The sequence below is a fragment of the Silurus aristotelis genome (assembly GCF_946808225.1).
Source record: "Silurus aristotelis genome assembly, chromosome: 6".
Classification (NCBI taxonomy): Eukaryota; Metazoa; Chordata; class Actinopteri; order Siluriformes; family Siluridae; genus Silurus; species Silurus aristotelis.
Window position 1 is genome coordinate 26,274,737 of NC_139579.1, and position 17,000 is coordinate 26,291,736.

The 17,000-nt window shown below is 39.0% G+C and overlaps 1 protein-coding gene across 1 annotated transcript in view; it reads right to left on the reverse strand.

Annotated features, from left to right (window-relative positions):
- The window catches only part of babam2 (BRISC and BRCA1 A complex member 2), a 100,216-nt gene that overhangs the window by 59,197 nt on the left and 24,019 nt on the right, over window positions 1–17,000 (reverse strand). The window contains exon 5 of the mRNA XM_083544817.1: window positions 1,564–1,758. Coding sequence (XP_083400943.1) covers window positions 1,564–1,758 — 195 coding nt within the window. The remainder of the gene's footprint in view (window positions 1–1,563; window positions 1,759–17,000) is intronic.

Genomic DNA, 17,000 nt, shown 5'->3' on the forward strand with positions numbered 1-17,000 from the left:
CGTATGAAGCAGAGAAACAAAAGCGGCGTCGATGTGGAAATTTAGTAATCTTGATTATGATAAACGTATCAGTGCAGTGAGGACGTCTTCCGCAAGCCAATGGAGCGATCACGGAACAGGGCTGGGAGATACGAGAGATTAACGTTGATAAATATATATGCGCTTCAACTCTTTTTCTCTCTAAAACATATAGGATTTGTTTCTTTTTTTCAACTGCACCACTGCACTTCATTTTTGTGCAGATCCGAATGCTTGTCTTGAAGCTGACCATCCTGTTACATGTTTTTTTTTCGAGTTGCATCATCATAATACGCTCTTCTGCAATGTTTGGTAATAGCTGTCAGTTATCCCACAAACCACAGCTTTATTTGCCACATCCCTTTAAAGCCAATGAAGCAATGCATACGAACGCATCCACACCCACACTGAACTATTCTCACATCTCTGTGCTCCAGGTGCTCGGTACACCGTGGATGTGGGCTTGAATTCTGCCGCATCACCCTCAGAATGCACTGATACCAATCTGTCTTTTACAAGTCAGGAAACGTATTTCTAACTAAGCTAAACACATTATGATAAACATATGAGGTTGGAACAACCATATTGTTGAGAGTATAAAAAAAAAAAAAAATAATAATAATTATATATATATATATATATATATATATATATATATATATATATATATATATATATATATATATATATATATATATAAAAATTAAAAGGATTTAAGTGTGGCTTGAATGATGCTAAAGAACCGACAGTCGTACACTGCTCAGGCATAACATTCTAACATTATGAGTGGAATAAATTAGGCAGCAAACATTTTGCCCTCAAAGTTGATGTGTTTGACAAATTATGACGTATAGATGACTGGGTCGGAGCATCTCTAATACTGCAGCTCTTGTGGGATGTTCCTGGTCTGCAGTGGTCAGTATCTATTAAAAGTGCTCCAAGGAAGGAACAGTGGTGAACCGGCGACAGGGTGATTGGAGGCCAAGCCTCAATGATGCACGTGAGAAACGAAGGCTGACCCGTGTGATCCGATCCAACAGACGAGCTCCTGTAGTTAAAACTGCTGAAGAAGTTCATGCTGTTGATGCTCGACAGGTCGGGACTGTTTTAGCAGCAAAAGGAGACCAACACAATATTAGGCAGGTGGTCATAATGTTATGCCTGATCGGTGTGATTTTTGATTATCGAATTTTGAGTTTCAATATTGGAAACTTTCAAAATCCCCAAAATTATTACATTTTATGTCCATTTCGATCAAAAGAGGGCTGTTTTTAATTCGAAAATGGCCACTGTTTCACACAACGTGTCTAGCTAGGTTAAATACACAGTGTATAAATATATATTACTGTGCGATTATGAAAGGGGGCGGGGCTTATTGAAGTGTCATGTTACATGTAATGTTTTTTCCCTAATCAGCACAGCTATTTGAAGTCACAATGTTCTGCTCACTTCGGACAAACTATTAAACCCCTCTGCCTATCATCTCCCCCCCCCCCCCCCCCCCCCCCCGGGTTACAATTACAATTAATTAATTAAATCCATTACCCAGCTGTTCTTGCGTCCAGCGTAAATCTCCATGCTGCGGCCATAGTTGGGGTCCTCGAGCAGGCTGTCGTACTCGAAGAGCAGACGTGAGCTGTCTTTCAGCCTCTGGCACTGATACTGGTGGTACTGCTGCAGGAGCTCCTTCACCAGCTGCAGCAGGCACTCGGGGTCGTCGGCATCCCAGGCCACCAGGTGCTGCGCAGAGACACAGAGTTAGCTTTCAGGAAACCTCAGCGCAGCCTCAATCGTAGCAAAACTTAATTGTTAAAACAAAAAACCACTATCACACAGGCGATTCAAGAACGAGATAAGAGTGCAGCTGCATGTCAGAGACACTTGGCAAAGCAAGATACCAAACTCCTGTACTTCAAACGTTCACTGAAATTCACACTTTGATAACAAAGTAGGGTTTGAATACTTTAAAGTGCACCAGAGACCAAAAAGATGGCATAAGGGATATGTTTATGCCCAAGCCTGAATAATCTGGATGTGTACTAAGTGCAGTGATTCCTGCTCATTCCAGGACACAACACACACATACTAAATATCCTTTTAACATACTTACTATGTGAATGTATACACCTATCAAAAAGTAATGATTTGAAATGTGACTATGCAAATTCATCCACAAGAAGACAGATTCCCTGTTGAATCTGGTTCCTGGACAGAGTTTCTTCTTTATGACTTCTCAGGGAGTTTTTTCCTTTGCCATTCTCATTACAAATGAAACCTACATCTGGATTTCTGTTGAGTTGCATTGTAGCCACGTCTAGTGCTAATGGCTCTAAAATGTAAATAGCCTAAAAGAAATCCATCTCGTCTTGGATTTGGACATTTGATTTAGATCACAGTTAGTCATAATAGAATTCAAAATCAGCAAGTACTTGTGATTTACTTGATAACAGTGGTGGATGAAGTATGCCAACCATGGATTTGAGTTAAAGTAGAGATAAAATATTACTCCAGTGAAAGTAAAAGTAAGTAAAAGTACAAAAGTGTTTTGCCTTCAAATGTAATTAAGTATCCAAAGTACTAGGATTTATTATAGCTATAATGTTTCTATTATCATTTTTCCCCACAAGACTCTTTACTTCATCAACTCAGTTTATGTGTAAAGGCTCTGATGTGACTCTCAGAACACCAATCTATTAATAGAATGATTCTAATGAGTCAAACACTGATTGATATCTATTACAATTATTATAAACCCAAAACCTTTTTTCCTACTACTTCAAAAAAAATAAAACCACGCAAATAAGGTCACGGGTTTTGTGGCGAGTTCGACTCAGGGGTTTCTTCCATCATTTATTCCTCTCTACATGTTCTGCTTGCTGTTGAACTGAAGCTGAACTGTATGTTCATGCTAAGTAGATCCACCAAACGGCAATCAAAACAAGTTCAAGAACAGACCGCACGCTCAACCCTGATCCACCCTGGCGGGTTAAACGGTTAAGTTTTTATCCACTCGTAAATAAAATAAAAAAGGTACGACTGATTTCGCAAAATGTAGTTGAGTAAAAAGTAAAGTAAAAGTCTATCCAAACGGAAATACTTGAGTAAAGTACAGATACATGAAAAAGCCAAATTTAGCACAGTGATAAATTACATTTACTGTCCAACACTGCTTGATACCTAGTTGTGGTTAAAGGCAGTTATTTACAGTAGAAATTATATTGTAGCTCTACCAAAACACATCCTGGGTGATGGACTACTTTTGAGGGGGTTTCAAACAAGTCACATCAAGCTCACTTCCTGATCTAGTGACCCATAATTACACTCATCCACCAGGGAAAACGGCCGTCTCACAGGATATCCTGAAGTTTCTTTCATCCGTAACACTTGGTGTCATGCTCTATTCACAAGCTGTGTGGAATCCAGACATACTCCTGCCAAAGCATTTTAACAATGTGTATCCAAAGGATAAGAAAGAAATAGGCTAGTTAAATTACTGGCAAAAAAGGCAAAAAAAGACTATTCACTCAAGGGGAAGATAAGCACAACCTTGTTTCCATGCCAATTCCTCCACAATGGTCTGGAATGTAATAGCTCACCATAAATTAAGAACAAAATGTAAAAAATAATAATAATAACAAACCTAGGATTGTTATTGCACACCCTGCATTCTGCTTGGCGACGTGTACATGTGTGTATGTGTGTGTGTGTGTGTGTGTGTGTGTGTGTGTGTGTGTGTGTGTGTGTCAGCGAGGAGAACTGAGTGGGCGTTTGCCAGAAACTGAGCTTTCAGAAAAGCGGAGTGTGTGAGCGGAGAGATCGTTCTTGCCAGTACCGTCTGCTTGCCTCATTTTGCAGACCTCTCCTCCTACAGGCTGACCTCATTTGCATAAGTGATCCCTGATTTGCATGAGCTTTCCTGACGAGGAAACAGGTATGTAAATGCGTTGTGTGGGGGCAAAAACCTGAACCACCTCATTTCACCCAGGCCACAGTCCTCTTCGCTGGCCAAAAAAAAAAAAAAACGGTGCTTAGAATTTCCAAGGGGTAATTGCTCCCTGATGCACGAATGCTCACAAGACCTTCAAATAAATTGCAGTGACACTAAATCTTACTTACTTAGAAAAAAGGAAAATGATATATATATATAATTTCTTTCTTCCTAAGTTCCTAAGCAAGTAAGATTCAAAGTAAGACAGTTAACGATACCAGATACACACATAAGCATTCTAGGCTAGTTAGTCAACTAATACATTGACTAGCCTCACTGTGGTGAGAAACTAGGTGGCAGGTGGTGGGAAATCCGAAGCGTAGAGGCAGATAATAAAAACAGCAGGCTAAATGTCACTATCCAGTCCCGCATCAATCATCCAGAAGCTCATGTCAGCTTTATTGGAGAAATGTTTCAGATGCAGTTTAAGCCAGAAAATGGTGGTTTAACTCACTGGGTTTGTTTTTTTATTTCAGTCTGGAAAAAGCTCCCAGGTAGACATAACATCCTCCAACTGAGCAAGGCCAGTGCTTCCATCAAGTTTTTTATATATATATATATATATATATATATATATATATATATATATATATATATATATATATATATATATATATATATGTATATATTACATTACACTATATTTCCAAAAGTATTGGGTCACCTGATCGTTCCTGCTATATGTGTTTCTTTTCCAAACTGTTACCACAAAGCTGAAGGCACTTAATTGTCTTTAAATGCACTCAAACAAAATAAAATATTGTGTTTACTTGAACTTGGAAACCCAAAACCTGTTCCAGCATGGCGATGCCCTGTGCACAAAGTGAGCTCCTTGAAGATCTGGTTTTCATGCTTTGGAGAGGAAGATCTTAAGTGGCCTGCTATAAAGCTCTGATCTCATCCCTACTTAACACCTTTAAGATGAATGTTAACGCTGACTGCACCCCCAGGCCTCCTCACCTACATCAGTACCTGCCTTTCATAATACCCTTGTGGCTCATGAACACAAATATCCATAAACAATCCAAAATCTAGTGAAACATCTTCCAAGAAGAGTGGAGGGAATTATAAGAGCAAATCGGGAATAAATGTGGACTGCAGTGTTTGAAAATCACATACCGTACTTATGACCAGGTGACAATACTTTTGGCAATATAGTGTATATAGCTGCAACAACTAATCGTAAAATCGATAATAATCAATAATGAAATTCGTTGTCAACGAATGCCGTTTTCGATTAGTTGGGCTGCTCAAGTTACGGTTTAGCATGACGGCAAGATAACACAACTGCTAGCAAAAATGCAGAGAGTACAGGGTCAACCGGCAGCAGGAAAAAAGTGTCCGTCCTAAGTCATCCAAGGCATAGGAGCATTTTATATTAAACGCAACAAAGAAAACTGTACCTGCAAGTTATGCAAAGCGGAGCTTGTGTGGGATGGAAGTAGCACAATGACGCATGAGCACGCGAACATCAGGGAAGAAGGCAAAACATCAGCACGGTAATCAAAAACTGTATAAAAATGGTGTAGTTTAATGAAGTGCTATTGTGTAAACTGTTTGTTTGTAACTTCGGGACAGTCACTGGATCTGATCTGGCGTGACTCGCGAGCATCAGGTTGCACAATCAGCTCGCTCGTGACATCGTGATGGAGTCCATCAAAACGGTGCGAACAAACACTAAATCTAAAAGCAGCAAATAACAGCAGCAGCAAACGAGTAAATTTTTACTCCCTGTTGTTTCTTAGCGAATGTTAACGCATTTGTACACCAATGCATAGTTTTTCCTTTCTTTTATTTATTTTTTTATAATCAAGCCTGTTAACTGGCTGCGTTTTTCCGTTCCATTCTCTTTTTAGCGTATTGTTTCTTTTAATGTTTGTATATTTAATTTATGCACATATTAAATTATACAAGATTAAATTGAGTATATATTTTAAATGCTTATATCTTCACAAATGAACAAAGTGTCTTTGTATCTTTTAAACAGAAATTGTCAAAACAATGTTATATTTTATATAAGCATTTATTTTATTTTATTTAAGCATGGTTGATAACTTGCCATCTTGCAAAATACAATACAAATGTGGATTTACACAAATTGCTTCACCTTGCATATTCAAATGCTGAGTTTCTTTTTTTTTAATAGAAAGAAACAACTCAGCATGGGGGGATTTGTTCAAAGGAGAAATCCCCTATGCACTCTTTAACAAACAGCTACTATAAGTTTTCAAATGTCTAAATTCAAGACAGTTATACTAACTATGTGGCTTTTGCATTATTTTAAGTATGCTTTTATACATGAATACCCTGTAGGTTTTATATAGTTATAAAAAGCAAAACATCTAATGAGAAAAAATAAATAAATTTTTTTTTATCTGATTCATTGGGGGAAAAAAAATAAAATAAATATTGATAGACTAATCGATTAACAAAATAATCGTTAGTTGCAGCCGTATATATATATATATATATACTTATAACTTTGGACATATATATATATATATATATATATATATATATATATATATATATATATATATATATATATATATATATATATATCGTTAGTTGCAGCCGTATATATATATATATATATATATATATATATATATATATATATATATATATATATATATATATATATATATATATATACACACAATGGAACCTCGGAGCTCGCGAGGGTTAGTGGTTATACCTTGAATATTTTAGAGTATTGTCCCTTGAGAAGATTTTACAAATATGGTTGCTGAAATGTGAGGGGTGTACTTACTTTTGTGAGATGCTGTAGGTATATAATTTTGGACATTTCTTCTTGGATATATTACAGCACAATTCAATTCTATTCTCTTTACATATCCCCACATACGAGGTGGTATCAAAAAGTTTCGAGTCTTGTTTTGTAACACGCCAGCAGATGGCAGCACAAGGCTGCATGCACAGTCACAGGGTGCACCGACCTTCAGTGAGCCAAAAGACATCATCTCGTGACATGTGGTCAAGCATATATATGACCTCCATATCTGTTACAGTTCAATTGCATTTCAGACTGGAAACTGAAGGCAAAATATCTCGAAACAACATTCATCCAGGAGAACCACACTGCAGACGTACCGGCTGAGGCACTGTCAAAGGTCACGCGTTATTGGGACAGAAAAGAGACTAAAATTTGCATCCTGCATTGCTACTGACAACGGGGCCAATAGCATCTGTCGTTCAATTAATGGAGCACTCTACCACAGCTGGCTGCGACGACAAGAGCTCCGGAAGGTGCAAGAACAGCTCAATCTACCTCAAACTATGCTGATAACGGTAAGTCAACAGACAAATGGATGTACTTTCTTAGTTTAATGTTTCTCCAGAAATATCCTAATTCAGCCTAGCTTTATTCTTATATACTACGGAAAATAACGAAAACTTTAAAAGTCATATTTTACAGAGTTTATCTCTACTTTAACTCAAATACATGGTCTGTGTACTTCGTAAATCCACTGCCAGCAAGCATTATTAAGCTTCAGTGTGACTTATTAAGCACACAATCCAGAGTATGCGGCTGAAATTGACAGATCTAATCGATATGCCTGCGGAAGAATGTTAAAAGAGATGAGCATACAGAGCATAATGGTCAGAAACAGACTGCCAGCTGCTATGCAAAACAACAATAATAATCCAGGAAGACAGGATAGAGAGACATGCGCACACACCCGAATGTTTGCCTTGAAGGCATCATCTTTAGAAGCTTTTTGCAGGTCAAAGGGACCATCCTCTACCTTTTCACTTCACAGCTAATCTGCTGTAAGCCAGTTGCTTCAGGGCTTAAAACCTTCCCTTCGTACAGACATGATAATTTGGGGGAAAGATGGTGCCTGATGATAACGAAGAAAAGAATGCATGAGGCAATTTGTGTGAAGAGATTCCAGTTTTTACAGCCAGACTTTGGGAATTTCCCTTACACAGGTGTTGTTTTGTGAACTTTTATTTGCTGTGCTCTGCCTTTAATAGCAAAATGACCCTCATATCATGACCCTCATATCTAACTGCTGTATGACCCGGGAAACATGATGATGTTATCCATTCTAACGAAATCGTCCAGATTCCACGTGGGAGGAGCGGTCATGAGAAAGTTCACGTGTCGGTGTGAGAGTTTTTTTTTTTCCTCTGGACATTGTCTTATCAGGAGAGACATATGAGTTTATTGATGAGGCTTGCAATCCAGTTGGCTCCTTTTTGAAGAGGAAATTGTACATGTACTCTACTGTAAACTCAACAGAAATTGTGAATTGTTCATGTTTTATTTACTACTTTAAATGAATAATACAATAATGTAGTTTTTCAAACATTTTTATGTAATTTATTAGTACAAACTCTTATGAAAATGTTACTCCGAACTTTCGGGCCACTCACGGCTTTTTACCAACTATCAGATTTTTCGCGAGTTGCTCTTAGTCCGGTTCCGAATGAAACGTTGCAACCCATCGAGGTCCCGAAGGTCAAGGTCGCGAGTATCGAGGTTCCCCTGTATACGCACGTTGGCACTGTTCATATTTGCATTGTATTACTACAAAGTTGGAGACTTCTGGTTCAGTTAAACTACAACAGTTACTACAATGTTGGAGACATACAATTGTATTGTACAGTCTTTGGATATGGTAGCATCAGATTTTCCATTCACCTGAACTAGGAGACCCAAACCTTAGTGAACCTTAGAGATTCCAGCCTTAGTGAAAGAGGAGTCAGTGTTGCTCCATTTAATGTGGATGAGCTTTCTAATAAGCAGTCAGGTGGTTCAAATCTTTTGTGTACTTGTCAGGACGTGTTGAATTTTACATCAAGCATTTAAATAATCATTTTAACTCTGTGCACAAGAAGATTATATAAGTGAAGTTCCCTGTTTCTAGCCCACCACCACCACCACCAGCACATATAAATAATAAAGTAAATGTTTAGTTTCATTCTTGCACATTGTCTGAACAATGATTTGTTATTACGAGTATATATTTTGAAGCTTGGTCCTTTTTCTTTAGGTTTGACAAGAAGGTCTATATTCTATATTATACTATATTATATTATAGATAGTGTATCCAAACTGGTAGTATATTGCATATAAAGAAGTATCGTTCCTTAAGAGAGAGAGAGAGAGAGAGAGAGAGAGAGAGAGAGAGAGAGAGAGAGAGAGAGAGAAAGAGAAAGAGAAAGAGAAAGAGAAAGAGAAAGAGAGAGAGAGAGAGAGAGAGAGAACAAAATGTTAGAAAACAATAACAAAAATGTTATTAAGCCTTTCACTTTGAAGTAAAAAAATTTTCTATAATTATATCACATTACAATATACAGTGTCAAATAGTACATTCTATTATTAATAACAAACTTTACAGAGTACAAGTTCCTTTTCGAAAACCCAATAGAACGTACACCTCATTACTCTGGGAATTAAAAAAAAAAAGAACGGACCCAATCGACCTCTACAGGATTCTTCACATGCATATTGTTCATGTTTATGCTGCACGCTGAACATTTTATACATGCACACACTTGTAGTTCCTGCATTTGCACCATCATAACTTTGTGTTCTTTTGTTTTTTTCCCCCAAAGTCATTATAATTAATGTGCTTATGCTACGTACATGGAGGAGTCACAGAGTAAGAATTTCATTGTATGGTGTAACAGATGGTTTCTTGTGCAGTACTTATGACAGTAAACACTTGAATCTTGAATTTCCGCTCTTATGAAAACTTTCCGATGACAGAAAAATCCCTGCCTGAAAGCAACTACTAAAACCAAGCATATGTTAAATAAATTGGCCTGTTTTACCGAACTAACCAACATTATAGACACTAAAGTTTTAGAACATGCACATTAATATAAACCGGCTTTACAACCAGGACGACTGTTGGACTTGTAGACTTGCATTCAAAATGTTTATTAGGGGTGTAACTGTACACAAAATTCACGGTTCGGTTCAATTTCGGTACGGTTTGGGGAAGAAATGCAAAACATTATATTGCTGCTCATTTTTATTAGTGCAGTTTATTATAAGAAATGTCAATAACATACCTGCTTGGTTATTTAACCCCTAATAAACAGCGTGTAGACGTCTTTATTATATCGATTAATTCATTGATTACCTTAGCGCAAATTAAATTGATAACATAAAATGTAATTAATGGAAAATTTTATGTAATAGTTGACATTTGTTAGGCCCCATTTGGGTAATACAGATTTGTGTGTTATATTTTCTAAAAATATATTCTACTTATAACAAATGTCTTCACTCAATCGATTTTTCCCCTTTTAAAAGAAATTCTTGGAGCTGGACATAAAATGCGAGAAGTTAAATCTTTAGGAAAAGTGTATTTTTGGTTGCATCCTGTGAACAAAAACGAAACAACAATTTTTTTTTTGTTTGCATAAATCATTTAATATTAGCATTCGAATAAAAAAAAAAAAAAAAAAAGGGCATTATTTTTCTATAGACACGGCACAGCACAGCGAAATCGCTCCCTGCTCTGCTCTGAATTCCTCTGCTCTGTATGCCTAAGTCAGAGGTCAAAGCCATTAGAGAGCTGCTTTATTGAAACTGCACATTGTTGGCGCTGTAGAAACACAATAGTCCACTGAAGCAGCAGTGCTGAAAATAACTTGACAGACTGGACGGTCTGAGCCTGCTAACCTCTGGCCGTCTGGCCGCACCTCTCTGTACGCGTTCAATATCAGGGAGGAGAAAGGGTCTTATTGTGTCTGACGTGGCTCGGCCCTTTCTCTCCGGCCGTGCGGGAAGCCGAGGTAAGGGCAGGACACGCTCGTGCCACCGATGACCTCATCGCATCGGCCTTGTTAGGGGTTACCAGCAAAGATCGGGATTCCCGCAACAGCGTGGGCAAAGAGCACAAAGATGGCTATTGAGAGCATAGAGGGAAAGAAAGAAAAAGAAAAGAAACAAGTTGGGGGGAAAAAAGAAAAACACTATGTCGGCAGGGATATTTCGCAGACGGCCAAAGAAGGCCTCGAACTCCCACGACTGTTTCGAATGTGACCGTAAGCCACAATGCTGGCGAAAGAGTGCGATCGCTGTGCAGAAGACTGTCTCCCGCTGAGGACAATAAAACAAAGACCTACACAGGTAGAGTGATGCAATATTTACGGTGTGAGTCACTCCAAAAGTCCTGTCTGCCTGGAAACATGCTCGGATTGGGAGGAGGACAAAGCAATCTTTCACCACACCAATAAGTTTATGTACACACACACACACACACACACACACACACCTTTCTCAGATTTACCCTCCCAGTAAGCTGCCATACATGTTGATGCATGATATTAAAAGATCCCAGGATCTGTTTTATTAAAGGCAGCTTCTGTTGTGTAAATTGAACACCGGAATGGCAGAGTAATACTGGTAATATTTTACTAGTTTCTTCTCAGTTCTTCGGATTAAGCAGTAAACTCCAAATATCAGTATCCAGTTTTATCCTGACATAGATCTTTTTTTTGGGGGGTTATTTTTAGTACCATGCCACTATTCACTGGGGGGAAAAAACAGAAGCAGATATTCCAGCACTGTCAGCATGGTGTGTAATTTCTAGCTCTGACTGTTTAAATTCCACTTACGCACTTGTGTTTCTCAAAATATCAACTTCCTGATGTCTGAATTCAAACCACCACTTTAACCCTGACCAGGCAGCTACTAAGGATGAATGAAAGGAAGAAAGGGAAAAAAAAAAACAAAAAAAAAAACATACAGGTAGTCTTAGACATACAATGGAGATGTGTATCGATGACCCCATTTTAACTTAAAAGCACCGCAAGTCGAGACATGTCCTAGCCGCCTCAGGAGTTTTAAAGAACGGTAAACAGTATGGGGTAGCATACAGCATTGTTAATAATTTATCAAATACCAGTACATAATTTAGCAAAACAGAGCAATTTACATAATTTTACTGTAAAATATACACTATATTTCCAAAAGTAATGAACCTTTCCTGCTATATGTCTTTCCACAAAGCTGGAGGCACTCAATTGAACAGATGGCGCTATGATAAAATTTTGCATTCGCCTAAACTTGGAAACCCAAAACCTGTTCCAGCATGGCGATGCCCCTGTGCACAATGTGAGCTCCTTAAAGATCTGGTTCACATGCTTTGGAGAGGAAGGTATTGAGCAGCCTGCTATAAAGCTCTGATCTCATCCCTAACGCTGTTGTGGCTGATGAACAAAAAATATCCATAAACACTTCAAAATCTAGTGGAACATCTTCCCAGAAGTGTGGAGGGAATAATAAGGGGAATTTGAGACTAAATGTGGAAGGCGATGCTCAAAAAAAAATCGCATACCGTCCTTATGACCAGGTGACCCAATACTTTTGGAAATATAGTGTATAATATATATGCATGTGGCGGTCCGTGAGCGGAGGGCGGAGCCGCAGGAAACGAGCAGTAAGAAGCACACCTGGAGCTGATGTGACTAATCGGTGCGTTCCGTTTCAGGGTCCTGTGATGCCGATAAGGTACACCCCAGCAGCATCCCACCGCGTCAGACCGCATATCCCGCTGCTACTTTCGCCTGCCTCACGAAAACTTGTCATAGTAAGATCAATAAATTGGAAGTGGAACCATTGTTACTCGGGGACTAACTGTATTTTGGTTTTTCCTATAGGGTTCAAATCTTTCTAACCTCCTATTCACATGTATGTGGAACACACCATCCTCTTAATTATCTCAAATAATTTATTCATAACCCTGTTCATCCATATATATATATACAGTGAGGAAAATAAGTATTTGAACACCCTGCTATTTAGCAAGTTCTCCCACTTAGAAATCAAGGAGGGGTCTGAAATTGTCATCGTAGGTGCATGTCCACTGTGAGAGACATAATCTAAAAAAAAAAATCCAGAAATCACAATGTATGATTTTTTAACTATTTATTTGTATGATACAGCTGCAAATAAGTATTTGAACACCTGAGTTAGTCAATGTTAATATTTGATACAGTAGCCTTTGTTTGCAATTACAGAGGTCAAACGTTTCCTGTAGATTTTCACCAGGTTTGCACACACTGCAGGAGGGATTTTGGCCCACTCCTCCACACAGATCTTCTCTAGATCAGTCAGGTTTCCGGCCTGTCGCTTTGAAACACGGAGTTTGAGCTCCCTCCAAAGATTCTCTATTGGGTTTAGGTCTGGAGACTGGCTAGGCCACGCCAGAACCTTGATATGCTTCTTACAGAGCCACTCCTTAGTTATCCTGGCTGTGTGCTTCGGGTCATTGTCATGTTGGAAGACCCACCCTCGACCCATCTTCAATGCTCTAACTGAGGGAAGGAGGTTGTTCCCCAAAATCTTGCAATACATGGCCCTGGTCATCCTCTCCTTAATACAGTGCAGTCGCCCTGTCCCATGTGCAGAAAAACACCGCCAAAGCATGATGCTACCACCCCCATGCTTTACAGTAGGAATGGTGTTCTTGGGATGGTACTCATCATTCTTCTTCCTCCAAACACGTTTAGTGGAATTATGACCCAAAGTTCCATTTTGGTCTCATCTGACCACATGACTTTCTCCCATGACTCCTCTGGATCATCCAAATGGTCATTGGTAAACTTAAAACGTGCCTGGACATGTGCTGGTTTAAGCAGGGGAACCTTCCGTGCCCTGCATGATTTCAAACCATGACGTCTTAGTGTATTACCAACAGTAACCTTGGAAACGGTGGTCCCAGCTCTTTTCAGGTAATTGACCAGCTCCCCCCGTGTAGTTCTGGGCTGATTTCTCACCTTCCTTAGGATCATTGAGACCCCCACGAGGTGAGATCTTGCATGGAGCCCCAGTCCGAGGGAGACTGACAGTCATGTTTAGCTTCTTCCATTTTCTAATGATTGCTCCAACAGTGGACCTTTTTTCACCAAGCTGCTTGGCAATTTCCCCGTAGCCCTTTCCAGCCTTGTGGAGGTGTACAATTTTGTCTCTAGTGTCTTTGGACAGCTCTTTGGTCTTGGCCATGTTAGTAGTTGGATTCTTACTGATTGTATGGGGTGGACAGGTGTCTTTATGCAGCTAACGACCTCAAACAGGTGCATCTAATTTAGGATAATAAATGTAGTGGAGGTGGACATTTTAAAGGCGGACTAACAGGTCTTTGAGGGTCAGAATTCTAGCTGATAGACAGGTGTTCAAATACTTATTTGCAGCTGTATCATACAAATAAATAGTTTAAAAATCATATATTGTGATTTCTGGATTTTTTTTTTTTAGATTATGTCTCTCACAGTGGACATGCACCTACGATGACAATTTCAGACCCCTCCATGATTTCTAAATGGGAGAACTTGCAAAATAGCAGGGTGTTCAAATACTTATTTTCCTCACTGTATATATATATATATATGCGACAATAACCGTTATTTTTCTTTCTATTAAACTAAAACCGTGAAATGTACTCCTTCCCTAGTAACACGTCTGCGGTTAAATCTGTTACAGGCGTGATTGCAGAAGTAAAAGGCTTTCACTTGCAGTCTGCCATGCTGATGAAAGCTGAAATGTACCACAATGGAGCCATGCAACAACTTCCTTTCCTGTTTGCTCCTCAGAGCTTTTGCGACACAATCCCTGTCAAATCACAGAAATGCGCAGCTTCAGAAGATCACGGGTGCTCGGTGCTCCATGGCTGAATGTTGATCTGCCAGTGCTGTGCCAAGGACAGATGTGCCGTGGGCTTCACGCCTCCAGATTCTGCACTACTTGCTACAGTCTGGAGGGAACGCCCAGTTTTTTTCTTTTTTTTCTTCTTCAAACCCTGCGACTTCATTACTCCCACACGGCAGAGAGTTCTAACTGACATGATATTTTATGAGTCTGGGATAATGGTGGCATCAGTGAGAAATCAGCACAGAAAGTGGATTATAATTCTAATTATATAAGAAATAATGCCTGACAAGGCAGAGGCTGTTTTTTGAAGCAACATCGCACGAATAATGCGCCAGACAATTGCGAGTTACGTTTACTTGAACTTTTACGCCATTGGAAAACACCCTTATCCAGGGCAATGTATTAACTGAGCAGTTGAAGGTTAAGGGCTTCGCTCAAGGGCCCAATGGTGGCAGCTAAACAGCGCCATGACCTTCCGATCTAACCACCGAGCTCCCACTTTCAATTCAATTCAAATTCATTTTTACGAGTGAGCCTGTGGCAACTCCTTCAGCTGGCATGAGGAAGAAACCTTGAGAGAAACCAGACTTAAAATGTATCTGGGGGCACCAAATGTCTAAATCCATCCTCAAGGTTTCTGTGTTGCTCAGGAACTTCATAGATCTTTAGGGTGTTTATGTGGTCTCCTATTGAAAAGAGACATAATTATGAAGTTCACACAATTGTTCTATAAACTACAAATGAATCCTGAGTAATTTTGACATTCTTGACGGACCGTATTGTCCCGAATAGAAGACGATATTCTTCTTCTTTTTTTTTTTTTTTAGGAAGAAGCATTTCAATAAATGATGTCTCATATCCAAGCTCTAGACAATATCAATTATTACCATACACCCGCGAAAATAGATGGCGCTAAATACAGGCAAACCTAATAAACTACCGTCGTTTACAGTGTTAGGACCAAATGATGGCGAGTGAGAATCAGCATGAGTCGGCCAAGTAAATCAGCATGGTGATAAATGTTTATTTATCCGTTACAGTTATCTAACAACTGTCAAGCAGACAAGAAATACGGCATGTCGGAATGTAACGTCAGGAGACTGCGAGTTTAAAAAGACAGTCTTAGAAATGCTAATACTACCGCCAAGAAAAAGCTTATCACGGTCTGAAGAAATAGACCGGGCAAAGGGTGTCGGTACGTCGTCCAAGCTAAGTCAGCTCTGCGATTGGATACTCCAGGTATGGGTGCGGGCATGTTTTTTTCACAATACGTTGGACAGGCTTGGCTAATTAAATCCGGATAAATATTTTAAAAATAAGGCATTTTCTTTATAAAAGACAAGTTGGTCTTCAAAAAGCATTTTTCCAAAAGGTAAACATTGAAAAGGGGGTCGTTTTTACAATCAGGGTCGTCTTATATTCGGGACAATATGGCAATATGGCTGTTTATTAAACTGGAAAAAGCAATGTTTTCCATCCTGAGGACTCTCTCATGGAGGAAAACCTACCGAGTTCAACAAATTCGTGGCACTGGACAATTCTGATGTAATACACATTTCATTTCAACAAACACATATCAGAAAAGTTCACAATTACAATATTTTGACAAAATACAAAAAACAAAACCCCCTTACCCACTAACCAGGCACTTAATTATAATTTTAACATCTGGCAACCAAGGAAAATGAAAGCTCACACATGATTTTCTTTGAGACACGTTTAAGCAAATCGAGCAAAACTTTTTAAACTGCTACAGCACAGGACAAAGTGCTATCCATCCCCTTTCTCATACACTACACTAGTCAGCTGTTCAAGTCATCACAAATGTGTTCAGTAAGATTGAGCTCAGAGCTCAAGATCTACTCCAAAAACCATGTAGAGCGTATCTTCATGAAGCTGGCTTTGTGGGCAATATCATGCTGGACTAGGTTTGGGTCTGCTGGTTCAAGTGCAAAGATAATTTAATATTTAAATACGTGTGGATTTTTACCAAATAAAGAATTATTTGAGAGATTTTTTTATTACCGTTCCCTCCACATTTGAACCCGAATGCTAATTTTAGATGCTTGGTGGAAACCCGAAGGACACGTGTTACATAATCACCGGTAGCTTGATGAGTGTCCAATTCACACTTCGCAATCTATGCGCCTTCTGCCTCTATGAAGATTTGTGCACAGATGCTGCTGGAATTATGCAAAGCGATGTATATTTGCCCTGGTGGTTGGTATTTCTTTCAAAAGGAAATTTTTTTTTTCTTCTAAATGTGTAGAAATATGATCAAAAAGTGCAGCTTTGTAGCCAGGAGATTTACCAGGAGGGTAACATCATTTCATCATAGGTACCGCTTCGATTTTT